At 48.6% G+C, this 12019-nt stretch overlaps 1 protein-coding gene across 1 annotated transcript in view; it reads left to right on the forward strand.

The window, feature by feature from the left end:
- LOC123834426 (splicing factor, proline- and glutamine-rich) overlaps positions 1 to 1913 on the forward strand; it is a 7526-nt gene extending 5613 nt beyond the window's left edge. Inside the window, 10 exon segments of the mRNA XM_064577277.1 lie at positions 539 to 690; positions 693 to 758; positions 761 to 961; positions 964 to 1005; positions 1008 to 1144; positions 1147 to 1315; positions 1318 to 1377; positions 1380 to 1582; positions 1585 to 1678; positions 1681 to 1913. Coding sequence (XP_064433347.1) covers positions 539 to 690; positions 693 to 758; positions 761 to 961; positions 964 to 1005; positions 1008 to 1144; positions 1147 to 1315; positions 1318 to 1377; positions 1380 to 1582; positions 1585 to 1678; positions 1681 to 1913 — 1357 coding nt within the window.
- The last annotated feature ends 10106 nt before the right edge of the window (positions 1914 to 12019 follow it).

Below are 12019 nucleotides of genomic sequence, written 5' to 3' on the forward strand. Positions count from 1 at the left end.
AGACCTGGGGCAGTTAAGCCTCCAGCTCCTGATTTCAGCTCAGGTCATGATCTCAGGGTCATGAGACTGAACCCTGCAGGGCTCTGAGCTCAGTGTGGAGTCTGTATGGGATTCTCTCTCCCTCTCCCTCAGAACCCCCTCCCCACTCTCTCTATCTCAATAAATAAATAAAATCTTAAAAAAAAGAAGTTCCCAGACCTTTCCCCAACACAGTTACCAGCATTCCATCTGCAACAATATCCACTATATTTCCAGAAATGGATGCTTCTTTGGGGGAACGCAGATGGTCAAGGACTCCCTCATCCTGATGCTCGCATTTGTGTGCATCCTTTGCACTTGCGCATGGAAAGCATAAGTTTTCCAAAATGTACTATAATTTCAGCAAAATCTAAATTGGCCCTGGAGTCACCCCACCAAGTGGAAGGAGTCAGACCAAATTCCTCCCAGGTTTGCCCTTCCTAAGAGGCTGGGTTCCAACTGCAGCATGTCATTAAAAAGAGATCACTCTGGCCTGTGCCACCCGCCACCTCGTGTGAAGCAAGGGGGCCTCCAGGGTCCCCGAGCGTCTTCTCCGGGTCTGCCTCGACCGCCGCGTGATCACAGACCTGTCTCGGGACCCGCGGCGGCCTCCGCGACTTCGCTCCCCGCCACCCGGCACGGGCCTCAATCAGAAGCGCGGACCCGTGGGTCCCGGCCGGGCCAGGGTGGCCCCGCGCCCCCGATCCCGCCGCCGCCCCAGGCCTCGCCCAAGCCCGTCGTTCCTCGGGCCCCGGCCCGGCGGCCGGAGTGGGCAGCGCCCCGCCGGCCTCGGGCTCCGCACCGCCTGCTACTCCTCCGACCTCGGGCGCCCCGACGGGGCCTGGCCCCACCCCGCCCCCGCCGCCCGCTGTCACCTGGGCGCCGCCGAGCAGCGGGGTCCCCAGCACCCCGCCTCAGGCCGGGGGCCCGCCACCTCCCCCCGCAGGGGGCCCGGGCCCCGAGGCCCGAAAGGCGGCAGAATGCCAGGCGCCCGAAGCCGGGCGGCGGGCCGAAGCCGGGCGGCGGGCCGGGCCGCAGCGCTCCTGGCGGCGGGGAGCCCCGCGGAGGCCGGCAGCGCCACCCGCCCGCCCCCTGGCAGCACCAGCGGGGTCCCCAGCCGGCGGGCCGGCGGCCGCAGCGACAGACGAGAAGCTCAGCGACTCCGGGGGGCTGGACGCCACCTCGTCTCTCTCGGGGAGGCCTGGAGAGAAAACTTCCACGCAGCGCGGGCGGCTGTTTGTTGGGAATCCACCTGCTGGCACCACAGAGGAGGAATTCAAAAGACTGTCTGCGAAATATGAGAACCAGGAGCAGCTTTTATCGACCAAGGCCAAGGATTTGGGCTCATTAAACTTGAATCTGGGCATTGGCTGAAACTGCCAAAGCTGCACTTGCTGATACACCCAGGAGAGGTAGGCAGCTTCGGGTTCGCTTTGCCACACAAGCCGCTGCCCTCTCCGCTCGAAATCTTTCACCTTGTGTTTCCAGTGAACCGTTGGAAGAAGCCTTTCGCCAACTGGGTCCTATTGAAAGGGCTGCTGTGATTGTGGATGATCGGGGCAGATCTACAGGGAAAGGCATTGTGGATCTACAGGGAAAGGCATTGTGGAATTGGCTTCTAAACCAGCAGCAAGAAAAGCCTTTGAAAGATGCAGCGAAGGTGTTTCTTACTGACAACAACTCCTCGTCCAGTCATTGTGGAACCACTTGAACAACTAGATGATGAAGATGGCCTTCCTGAAAAACTTGCACAGAAGAATCCAATGTATCAACAGGAGAGAGAAACGCCTCCTCGTTTTGCCCAGCATGGCACATTTGAGTATGAATATTCTCCGCGATGGAAATCCCTGGATGAAATGGAAAAACAGCAAAGGGAACAAGTTGAAAAAACATGAAAGATAGGGGCGCCTGGGTGGCTCAGTTGGTTGAGCGACTGCCTTCAGCTCAGGTCATGATCCTGGAGTCCCTGGATCGGGTCCCGCGTCGGGCTCCCCGCTCGGCGGAGAGTCTGCTTCTCCCTCTGACCCTAACCCCTCTCATATGCTCTCTCTCATTCTCTCTCTCTCAAATAAATAAATAAAATCTTAAAAAAAAAAAAAAACCCTACCAGCTTCTGATGGGCTGGTCAGTGTCCATCACCTCCACCCCCACCTGCTCTGTCGTCCTACCATGCAAGGTCATCACCTGTTGCCAGAAAGTTCCTTCTCAAGTACAAAGCTCTCAGTTTCTACCTCAGAGGCCAGGAGCAGATTGCTCTCCACACTCAAGGGAATCAAATGTCCTGTTTCTTCCCCCACTTGAGTCCCACAGTCTGTTCCACAGACCCCTGATGAAAGCGCGAGGCCACTTTGGATGAGGGTAGATGGCACCGTGTCCTCCGACTTGCCACTGCAGCTGGCGTCCTGCTTAGTCCCGCCAACCACCACCAACACACATAGCTTTCCCTGCAACTCCATGTTCTGTGTTGTGATAGAACACACTTAGGGCAGAGCTTCCCAACAGGGTGCAGCCCCCGGGCTTGTGACCTCTAGAGTCCACAGGGAAGCTGGGCAGAAGTCCGGGTGTTGGGAGCCCCCAGCTCTGGGGCCAGGCTCAAACAGCCTCCTCCCACCCATCCCCAGACATTCTACAAACACTGCCAGCTTCTATATGCACTATTATCCGAAAACCTTCCACCTAAGATGGACTTTAGCGTGTACTGCAGCTGAGGGGCTATCTGCCCACACTGCCTGCCCCCAGGCCACCAAGCTGCCCCTGCAGCCAGACACGGCTCTCCCCTGCAGGCATCTCTTTGCTCCCTCCATGGCTACTGAGAGCCACTGGCCCTCCTCTGCTGCGGGGTCATGAGAGCAGCTCCAGTCCCAACAGCACTGCTTACCAGTTGTGTGGTCCTGAGTCCAGTCTCTTCAAGAAGAACAGAACTTCTACTTTCCAACTGTTGTGCAGATGAAATGAGCAAGGGAAGAGAATGCAGCCAGCATAGCCCAGTAGGTGGACATCTTCACGAGATATGTCTTCTCCTTCCCCTCCTTCTCCCTTTCCCCCTCCCAGCCCTCTACCCATTCCTCTCTCCTTTCCAGCTTTCATTACTTTCACTCAACTATGTTTTTCAGCTTGGTGGAATTGGGATGTTTTTAGTAATTTTTAGCTAACAAGAAGGCTGGCTAGCTGACCAGTCATACTGTGGCATCTTTATCCTCCACATTTAAGGTTTTTCCTTAGGTCATTTAGCCGTTTCTTGTGCAGCCCACAAGGTGCTAAGAGTTTAACACTTAATTAATATTTCTCACACTAATCACATTTCATAGGGTCTTAGTGGACATCTCAATCAAAAACAGGGTAGAGAGTCTATGGTCAAATAAATATAGCAACTGTTGTGTTAATCCAAGATAAAGAGGTTTCTTTCCTATAAAAATTCTCAGGAATTTACTAGGTTTATGTGTTGAGTCACCAGGATGGGGCTATAACTCTACAGAAAATAAGAAATACTGGGCTAAGTATTGCCACTGCACTTCTCAAAAAAACTAAAAATAGAATGACCTTCTTTTGGGGATATGTCCCCAAAAGAATTGAAAACAGACTTGAACAGATACTTGTACAGTATGTTCACAGTGGCATTAGTCACAATATCCAAACGGAAGAAGCAACCCAAGCATCCATTGACAGATGAATGGATAAGCAAAATGTGGTCTATCCATACAATGGAATATTATTTAGCCTTAAAAAGGAATGAAATTCTGACACATGCTATAGCAGGGATGCACTTTGAGGACATAATGCCAAGTGAAATAAGCCAGATACAAAAGGACAAATACTATGGGATTCAAATTATACAAGAAACCTAGAGTAGTCAAATTCATAGAGACAGAAAGTAAAATGGTGGTTGCCAGGGCCTGCGGAAGGGGAAATGAGGAGCTAGAGTTTAATGGGGAATGGACTTTCAGTTTGGGAAGATAAGAAAGTTCTGGAGATGGATGGTGGTGATGGCTGCACAACAGTGTGAATGTACTGAGTTGCACACTGAAAACTCATTAGAAGACTAATTTTATGTTATGTATATTTTACCACTGTGTGTGTCTGTGTTTGTGTGTGTGTACAAAGCATATTTTTCTTTCATACTGATGTTTTAGGGAATTACACAGGATGCATTACGGTCTCATACAACTAAGTATCAGAAGTCATCTTCCACTTCTCTCTCCAACAAAGGAAGCAGAATGCAACTCCTTCCTTCCTTGCACAAAACCCAAAATAGCACAACCAGTTGAGCAAACAAGGATATAGGATGTGGTGTTTAGGAGAGTGAAAGAAAGCTCAAGCATCATGCATGCCTTCCCGTTGGCCGCCGGCAGTGGTCATTATCGCTCTTCACTAGAAGAATCCAGCCCTCTGGATTCTGCTTACATGAGTGATTGCACTCTTCTGCTTCCTCTTGAAGTTGCATGTGGTCACGTGACTTACAAAGCCATGTGTCACTTTCAGGTGGAAGCTTTAAGAACCAATGTTCCTTTTCCTGCTTAAGCGATTGTGGAAGCACAGAGCTGGAACTCTCACAGCCAGGATGTCCCAATGAAAACAGTGTGCACAGAGACCCCAGCTAAACTGCAGTGGGCATGTAGTGGGAGCAGTAATAGACCTTGGTTGTTTCAGTGTCTGAGATCTTGTGGTTATGTGTTACTGCAGCCTTGCCTGGCCTATCTTGACTGATATATTACTAAGGTTGTTCTACTACCCAACATTTGGCAGAATGTTTTAAAGGGAAGCAAAACCTTTAGTAGAAGGTGATTGTTAAAGAAATGTTAGGCTTCTAGGGGTGCCTGGGTGGCTCAGTTAGTTAAGCATCCAACTCTTGATTTTGGCTCAGGTTATGATCTCAGGGTAGTGAGATTGAGTCCTGGGTCAGGCTCCGCATTGGGCGTGGAGTCTGCTTTAGATTCTCTTTCTTCCTCTCCCTCTGCCCCTTCCACCTCTAAAAAAAAGGAAAGAAAAAGAAATATTAGGCTTCTAGCATGTGAGGTACAAAGTCTGAAAACTCTCCATAATTATTTATAAGAGCCATGAAGGAAGAAACAACCAATTCTATGCTGAAGAGTCTCAGGCAAGAACATCGTGTGAACAGAAGAGGACCACCAGAACAGTGCCTGTGGACGAGAGGAGTGAGACAAGACTGGAATAAATGGTAGTTTCTCAATCATGCTATTTGCAGTTAACCTGGGAATCCCTGCTCCCCAAATTAGACCAAACCACAAAGAGAGACATCTGAATCATAAAAACCTTTTTTTGCTCTGCCTCTTTTTCCACATATGACCAAGTCATACCCCTGATGCTTCCAAAGTCAGTCCACACATAAGGTTGGCACCCTTCTTATACTTCATATTATACCTAAAGTCCTTTTATGACCACCCCAAATGCTTAGGAATATTCCTGTAGGCCACCAGTGAGGCTGAGCGTGTCTACATATGACTGATGGTGATGATAATGAATTTTACTGATCTTAGACCGAATAGCAGGTGGTTAAGTGTTGTCTCATATCCAGCATACGGAGGACCTAGTAGATATTACTGAATGAATTCCACAAAGTATTTCAATCAAGGATTTCAGGTGAGATGTAGAATGGAATTGTCTTTTCCTGCATAGGCTCACTAATGCAGCCTGTGACATTGGTAGTTCCAGCTAGAAAGTAGTAAATGGTATGATACTTATATCCCTCAATGAAGTGAAGTAGGACACCCGAAATATTAGGTTGAATTATATGAGATTGCCAATGTGCATCATTTCCAACCTATATAAATGACAACTTTTACCATCCAACCTAATGCTTGATTGAAATGATTCACCCAGTGGATCTGGAAACCACACTTGGTGGCTTCTGCTCTACCACTTGCTGCCACAGCCAATACTCAGGAGAGGCCTCTAGGGACTGCCTGAGACGTGAATGGATGAACCCATGGCCCCAGCTCCGCATCTGGGGGCATCCTGGGGATTTGTCTGGGGCTTTCCATGCCTCCTGCAGCCACTGACCAGACTGCTGCCCATGAAAAGTAGCTCCTCCCCTCAGGAAGAATGGAAACCCTGCAACTTGTGCAAAGCTCGAGGAGGTCTGTAATAAACAAGAAACACACTGGTTAGCCACAAAATGTTGGAAATGGGTGGAAAAGCATTTGGCTGTGCTCACAGCCAACATTACAGAGTACGGCAAGCTGCTGCACCAATGCTAATAATCATCCTCCAGCAACCTTGTGAAGTGGACCCCACCATCACCATCATCCCATTTTACAGATAAAGAAACTGAGGCACCAAGAGATGAAATAGGAGTAAAGCGAAGAGCAAGGATGAGAGCAGAGGCAGCCTAGCTTAGCTCTAAGACACAAGCTCCTCACTTCTGGGCTTTAAAGAAAATCATTTCTAATACCTGAGGGTAGTGGGCTATGTAGCTTTCCGAAGGAAAAATAAAATACAATCTAAATCAGAGAAACATTTTCAGTTACTAAAAATACTGTATGCCATCTAGTTTACCTCCTCTGAAAGAAGAACAGGTAATTGATTCCCACTGTAGCTGGAACATATTTACTGGTTTTAATGCACCTCTTTGACAGTCTCCTAATGCATTAAATTCAAACATCTGTAAAAAAGCCCCTCTGACCATTTTATAATCCAGCTTTCTCACCATGATTAACAGTGGTTTCCCCTCCTCCTGATTTTCCTTGCACATGGATTTAATACCCGGGTTTGACCGTCATGATTATGTCTCATTTTCCAGGCAATCTGTCATGTGCATTGTTTATCGTCCCATCATCGGAGAAAAGCCAGTAGGTCCTTCTAGCAATTAATCTCTTGCAAGAGGGCAATTGGTTTATGATCTGGAATGAAATTATTGAGCTCAACTTACGATCAGTCAAATGATGACAAAGTAGTTTCCCTGCTGCATTTTACAAGGGAATTGTCTGCTTTGTCCAGCCTCATCTCCCTCCACATCTCCAGGTAAAATTGACTTCAGTCTCAGTCGTATATCCTGACTCCCAAACCACAGCCTCCTGCCCTCCTCCCGACTCCCATCCGCCTCCCCCGTCCAGCCCTGCCTCGATCCTAGTGCAGCCCTGAGTCATATATTTGAATTCCTATGGCGATCAGTAGTTTACATTCTTGCAACATGTCTAGTGTTCTCTGGAACACCAAACTGAAGTCTTGTACTCATTTACTTTTTTCTGAGTTCCTAGGATGAAACCTGCACTCACATCGCAACCGTTCTGAGGCAAAGATGGGGTCTGGTCTACCTGTCTGTTGCAGAGCGCCTAGCACACTACCTTACCTTAGATGTGGGCCACAAGATTGCTCATGACTATGTGCTCCCTATCTGTCTCAGGACAACTGTCCTCACAATGGAGTGATAACACAGCCCCATCTGTTCCATCAGCAAATCATCCCGCCCCGAATCCTACTTCTCACCTCCTCTATTACCATCTAGCCAGCCAACATAAGCCCATCACATTGGGGTTTTATCTGTGTTGCCCACTGCTGTATCCTCAGCACCTACAATAGGTCCCTAGGATTTGACGTAATCCTGCAAGGAAATCAAAGTTTGAACATTCAAAACATATTTTAAGTTCAATCAAGGAGCACCTTTCCTAAAGGAAATATGTCTCCTTGAAAAACAAACTGAGGGTTCTAGAGGGGAGGGGGGCGGGAGGATGGGTTAGCCTGGTGATGGGTATTAAGGAGGGCACATACTGCATGGAGCATGGGTGTTATATGCAAACAGTGAATCATGGAACACTACATCAAAAACTAATGATATAATGTATGGTGATTAACATAACATAATAAAAAAATAAAATAAAATAAATAAAAATAAATAAATATGTCTCCTTAATGACACAATCTTAGAAAAGGAGGTTCTTCCAGACCTGTCCATTTTATATTTTCTCATAGATATTTTTTGCTTTATTTTCCACAGAGTGCAACTGAACCACCCAAAAGAGACAATTATAACAATCAAAAAAAGTAGAGGAGGAAGGAAGTGAACATATAAGACAGGAAAGGAATCTGAATTTGCCCTCACACTATGGAAGGAAATGATGGTGCTCTATTCTTGACCCATCCAGAAAACCAGCTTCAAAAGTAAACACAAATGGTTTTCTGCCTCCTGGTTCAGAAGCACCTTTGTGTGTTTACTCACTGAACTGGTATGGTGTTTTTCTTTCCATGATTTGGAAACCAAACCAATAAAGCAACTTTATCCTCTCCATTTACTGATGTTGCCTTTTCGCCACCATTTACAATGAAGATTAATTCTGCAATTTCATAGTAGATGGGCAGCAGCGATCCTTCGACTGGGACGCTAGCCCTTTTCCCCTGCTGTGTAGAAAGAACACCCAGCAACCTGCCTGTGAGCCCAGACCTCGTCTCTCCGTTGCTTCTTCTCTCTAGATTTTACTCGCCCACATCCCCTCTAACTCCAGGGCAAAATCTGGCACCACTTCATCCATCTCCTCTTTCAAGGGCATTGCCAGAGACCCTTGGAGTCAGCACCTGAACCGTGGTTGCCTCATCACTATCCCCTTCTGGATTACTTCAACAGCCTCCCAACAGGTCCTCCTGCCCCCTTGTTCTGAGTACCAGTGAGCAAGTAACCCTGTTCCCCACAAAATAGACAGCAGGGTCCTTTTAAAACCCAAGTCATAACTGTTCCTCCTCTGTCCCCAATTCTCCACAGCTCCCCATTTCTTTCAGAGGAAAAGCCACCACCCACCCACTCCTACTCCACAACCAGTCCCTCTGGTCTTGCTGCCCCATGGGTGTGCCAGCCACACATCCACCTCAAGGCCATTGTACTTGCTATCCCTTTGTCTAGAACATTCTTTTTTTTTTTTTTTAGAGCAATCTTGCAGATATCTGTCTGACTCTCTCCTACATTTCCTTTAGGTCTTCATTCAAATTACACCTTTTTCCAGTGAGGCCTTCCCTGGTTATCATACTTAAAATTGCAGTATCTCCCCTGACCCCAACATTTCTACCTAATTTATTACTTATTCTACTTAGGGAGTGAGCAGCCTTTGACCCTCTCCCCACTGGCTTGTAAGGTAGATGAGTGCAGAGCTGTTTTTCTATTTTGTTCACTATTATTTCCCAGTGTCTGACTCATGGTAGACACTCAATATTTATTAAATGAATGAATTACATGAATGAATGCATGTTGACTTCCTATATGAGTAACAACTATAATAGCTCCTGAAGAGCTTTTCCAGCACCATAGGAGAGGGCATGTTCTCAGTTCTCTTGGGTATATACCTGGGAGTGGAATTGTTGGATCATACAATAATTCCATGGTTAACCTTTTGAAGAACTTCTAGGCTGTTTTCTAAAGCAGCTGTACCATTTTACATTCCCACTAGCGACCTGTGAGAATCCAAATTTACCCACAGCCTTGCCAATATTTGTTGCCATCTGTCTTTTTTATTATAATCATCCTAGTGGGTATGAGGTCATATCTCATTGTGGTTTTGATTTGCATTTACCTATGGACAGACATCAAAGGGACATAGAAACATAATTGGAACAGCCTTGAGGATCCTGGGCTCACCTCCCACAGACCCTCAGCCAGAGGGAAGCATGAGGTGAAGCTGACTGTGGAGGGGTCCAAATATAACCCCTGGTTCTCTTCCCTGCCATCCTGAAAAAAGCGCCTGTGAGAGATAAAGAGGATCCACCTGGGGTGGCAGGCCCACATCCTTTTGGCAGTCTGGTGGGTCAAATATACAGGTTTATTTAAGAGTCTTCCAGGAAACAGCTCCTATTTGAACGATGGGAGTGGTGAAAGTTTAATTGGAGACACCATCTTATAAATATTCAGAAAATCTCTCAGTCTATAAAAGTCCAGCTTTCCAGTTGTATTTGGCCTGGCCAATCTTGTCATCATTTCGAGGTCATATCCAACGAGTATTGAGCAGCCTATCCTAGGCCTCACAATTAAGACCACAAGAGACTGACATTAAAACTGCTGGGGTTAATATCCCCATTGTGCCCCAGTGCTGGAGGGCATCCCAGCCTCCCTTGCCCCTGCAGTTGCTTAACTACCGAAAAGGAACCCTAGGATTACCTATAGCCTCTGTTGATTAAAGAAAACTTGGTATTTTCCTTCCTGTTTGATAAGCAACTTATGACCTTCTGCTCCATTAGTGCTAGACCCTCGGGAAGGACCCTCCAGCCAAGATGATAAACTGACTCTCCCAAAGTGGACCTTTCCAACAGACTTAGAAGGAGATCCTCCTGAATGAGTAGATGTCTCAGTAATAGTCAGTGGCAGAGCCCTCCCAACCCTGCCTCAGCCTCCCCACAGTCCCCTGCAAAAGGACAGGAACTGAGAAAGGAGAGTGAACTGTAGGATTGGGAACAAGCATTATGGTCTTATTTGACACTTGCTCTGAAGGTCAGTACAAACTGCTAAGGTTCTGGGAGCCAGACTAACATGACAATGCTCCTGGATCCTTGGGAGTCTGCCCGCGCCTTCATTTTCCTAATCACTACACCTCACTGTATGTTTGTTGCACTGTGGCTAGGCTGGTATCTTCTCTCCATAGTGAGCTTGGGAGCTCTTCAGGTTTTCCCTATCAATCAGACCTCTTGTCGTTCTCTGTTTTTTCCCTCAGGGTGCCCACCAGACCCGGTGCCAGCTTCCCAGTGGGTGTCCAGCAGACTCTTGATGACTTAAACCTACCAGCGCCATCCACCTCCCCCTGCACACCCCAACTCCTTCAAAGTCTGTGACGTGTTGTAGAAACGTGGGGGAAAATATGTAGAGTTAGGAGCAGAATCTTTCCAAATGAAGCATACGAAATAAACGGAAAGTGAAGGCAGTGGCTTATTCCATTTTGGATGGACCGTAACCTGATTTGCACCAAGCTCTGGCCCTCAGCTGATTGCCACGTGACTTTTCCAGACACCTCTAAGCATCCCTTTGCTTAGACGACAACACATGAGAAATCCTCACCTTCTTGCTTTGAAGACATGGATCTGAAATTCCCCGAAGCCACATTCTTGACTTAATCGCAAAAGACAACTCAGTTTGAGGCTGGTACAGGTTTTTAGCCTCCCCATTTGGGACCTAGCTCCTTGCCCCACACTATTTTTAAACATTTTATTAAAAAAAAAAAAAAGAGTTCTCTCCGCCCCGGGTCGCCGCAGCCCCCGTCGCTTTCGGGCCCTAGCAGCCTGAAGGAAGAACAGGAAAAGATAAAAAAAATCCGACAATGCTTTAAAATCTAAAAAAAAAAAAAAACGAGAGAGAGAGAGAAAAGCGCATCCTCCTCGGACACCCCGGGGAAGTCCCTTCTGCTCGCTCCCGGCCGGCCCGCGCCCGCCGCCGCACCTTGGCGACCGTCGGTCCGGTAGCGAGCCTCCCGTGCGCGCCCCGCCGCGGGGCAGCCCCGCGCCCGCCGCCCTCGCCCCCCGCGCGTGGGCCCGGGCGCACCACGCGTCCGCGCTGCCCTTCGCCGGCCCGGCGTGGGGGGAGGCTGCGCGCCCGGCCCCGGGGCCTGCCGAGCGGGCGCCGACCGAGACCTGGGCCCCTCTTGCCCTGGCTGCTGTCGTCTGAAACCGCCGGGAGCCCGAGGCCTCTCTTTAGAGAGAAACCCGGGTCCGGAGGCCGCCCGAGAGGGCACCATTCGGTGGCCTCTTGGAGAATTTTTATACGTGGGAGGGGAGTCCCTGTTTCAATACGTTTTTTTTTCCTCCTTTGAAATTTGGACCTTCAGACCAGGACAGCTGCAAAGTACAGACTCCCAGAGAGGGCCGTCTTGGTTCTGAGAGCCTTCTGTCTGCGGTTTTGCAGTCTGGAACGAGCTGTCCCTGAACTCCTCCTCCCGGTCCTCCGTGTCTCCGAGCCTGCTCCGGCGTCTCTGAGCTTCACTCTGCCACCTGTGAGCCGCGGCGCGGGCCACGGCTCCAGAAGAGCCCCTTTTGTCCTGTGTGGCCCCTATAAGAAGTTCTCCTGGCGGGGCTCGGGGGG

The sequence above is a fragment of the Mirounga angustirostris genome, unplaced genomic scaffold, assembly GCF_029215605.1.
Source record: "Mirounga angustirostris isolate CCGP_5_RB_7025 unplaced genomic scaffold, mMirAng1.0.hap1 SCAF_1, whole genome shotgun sequence".
NCBI classification, from domain to species: domain Eukaryota; kingdom Metazoa; phylum Chordata; class Mammalia; order Carnivora; family Phocidae; genus Mirounga; species Mirounga angustirostris.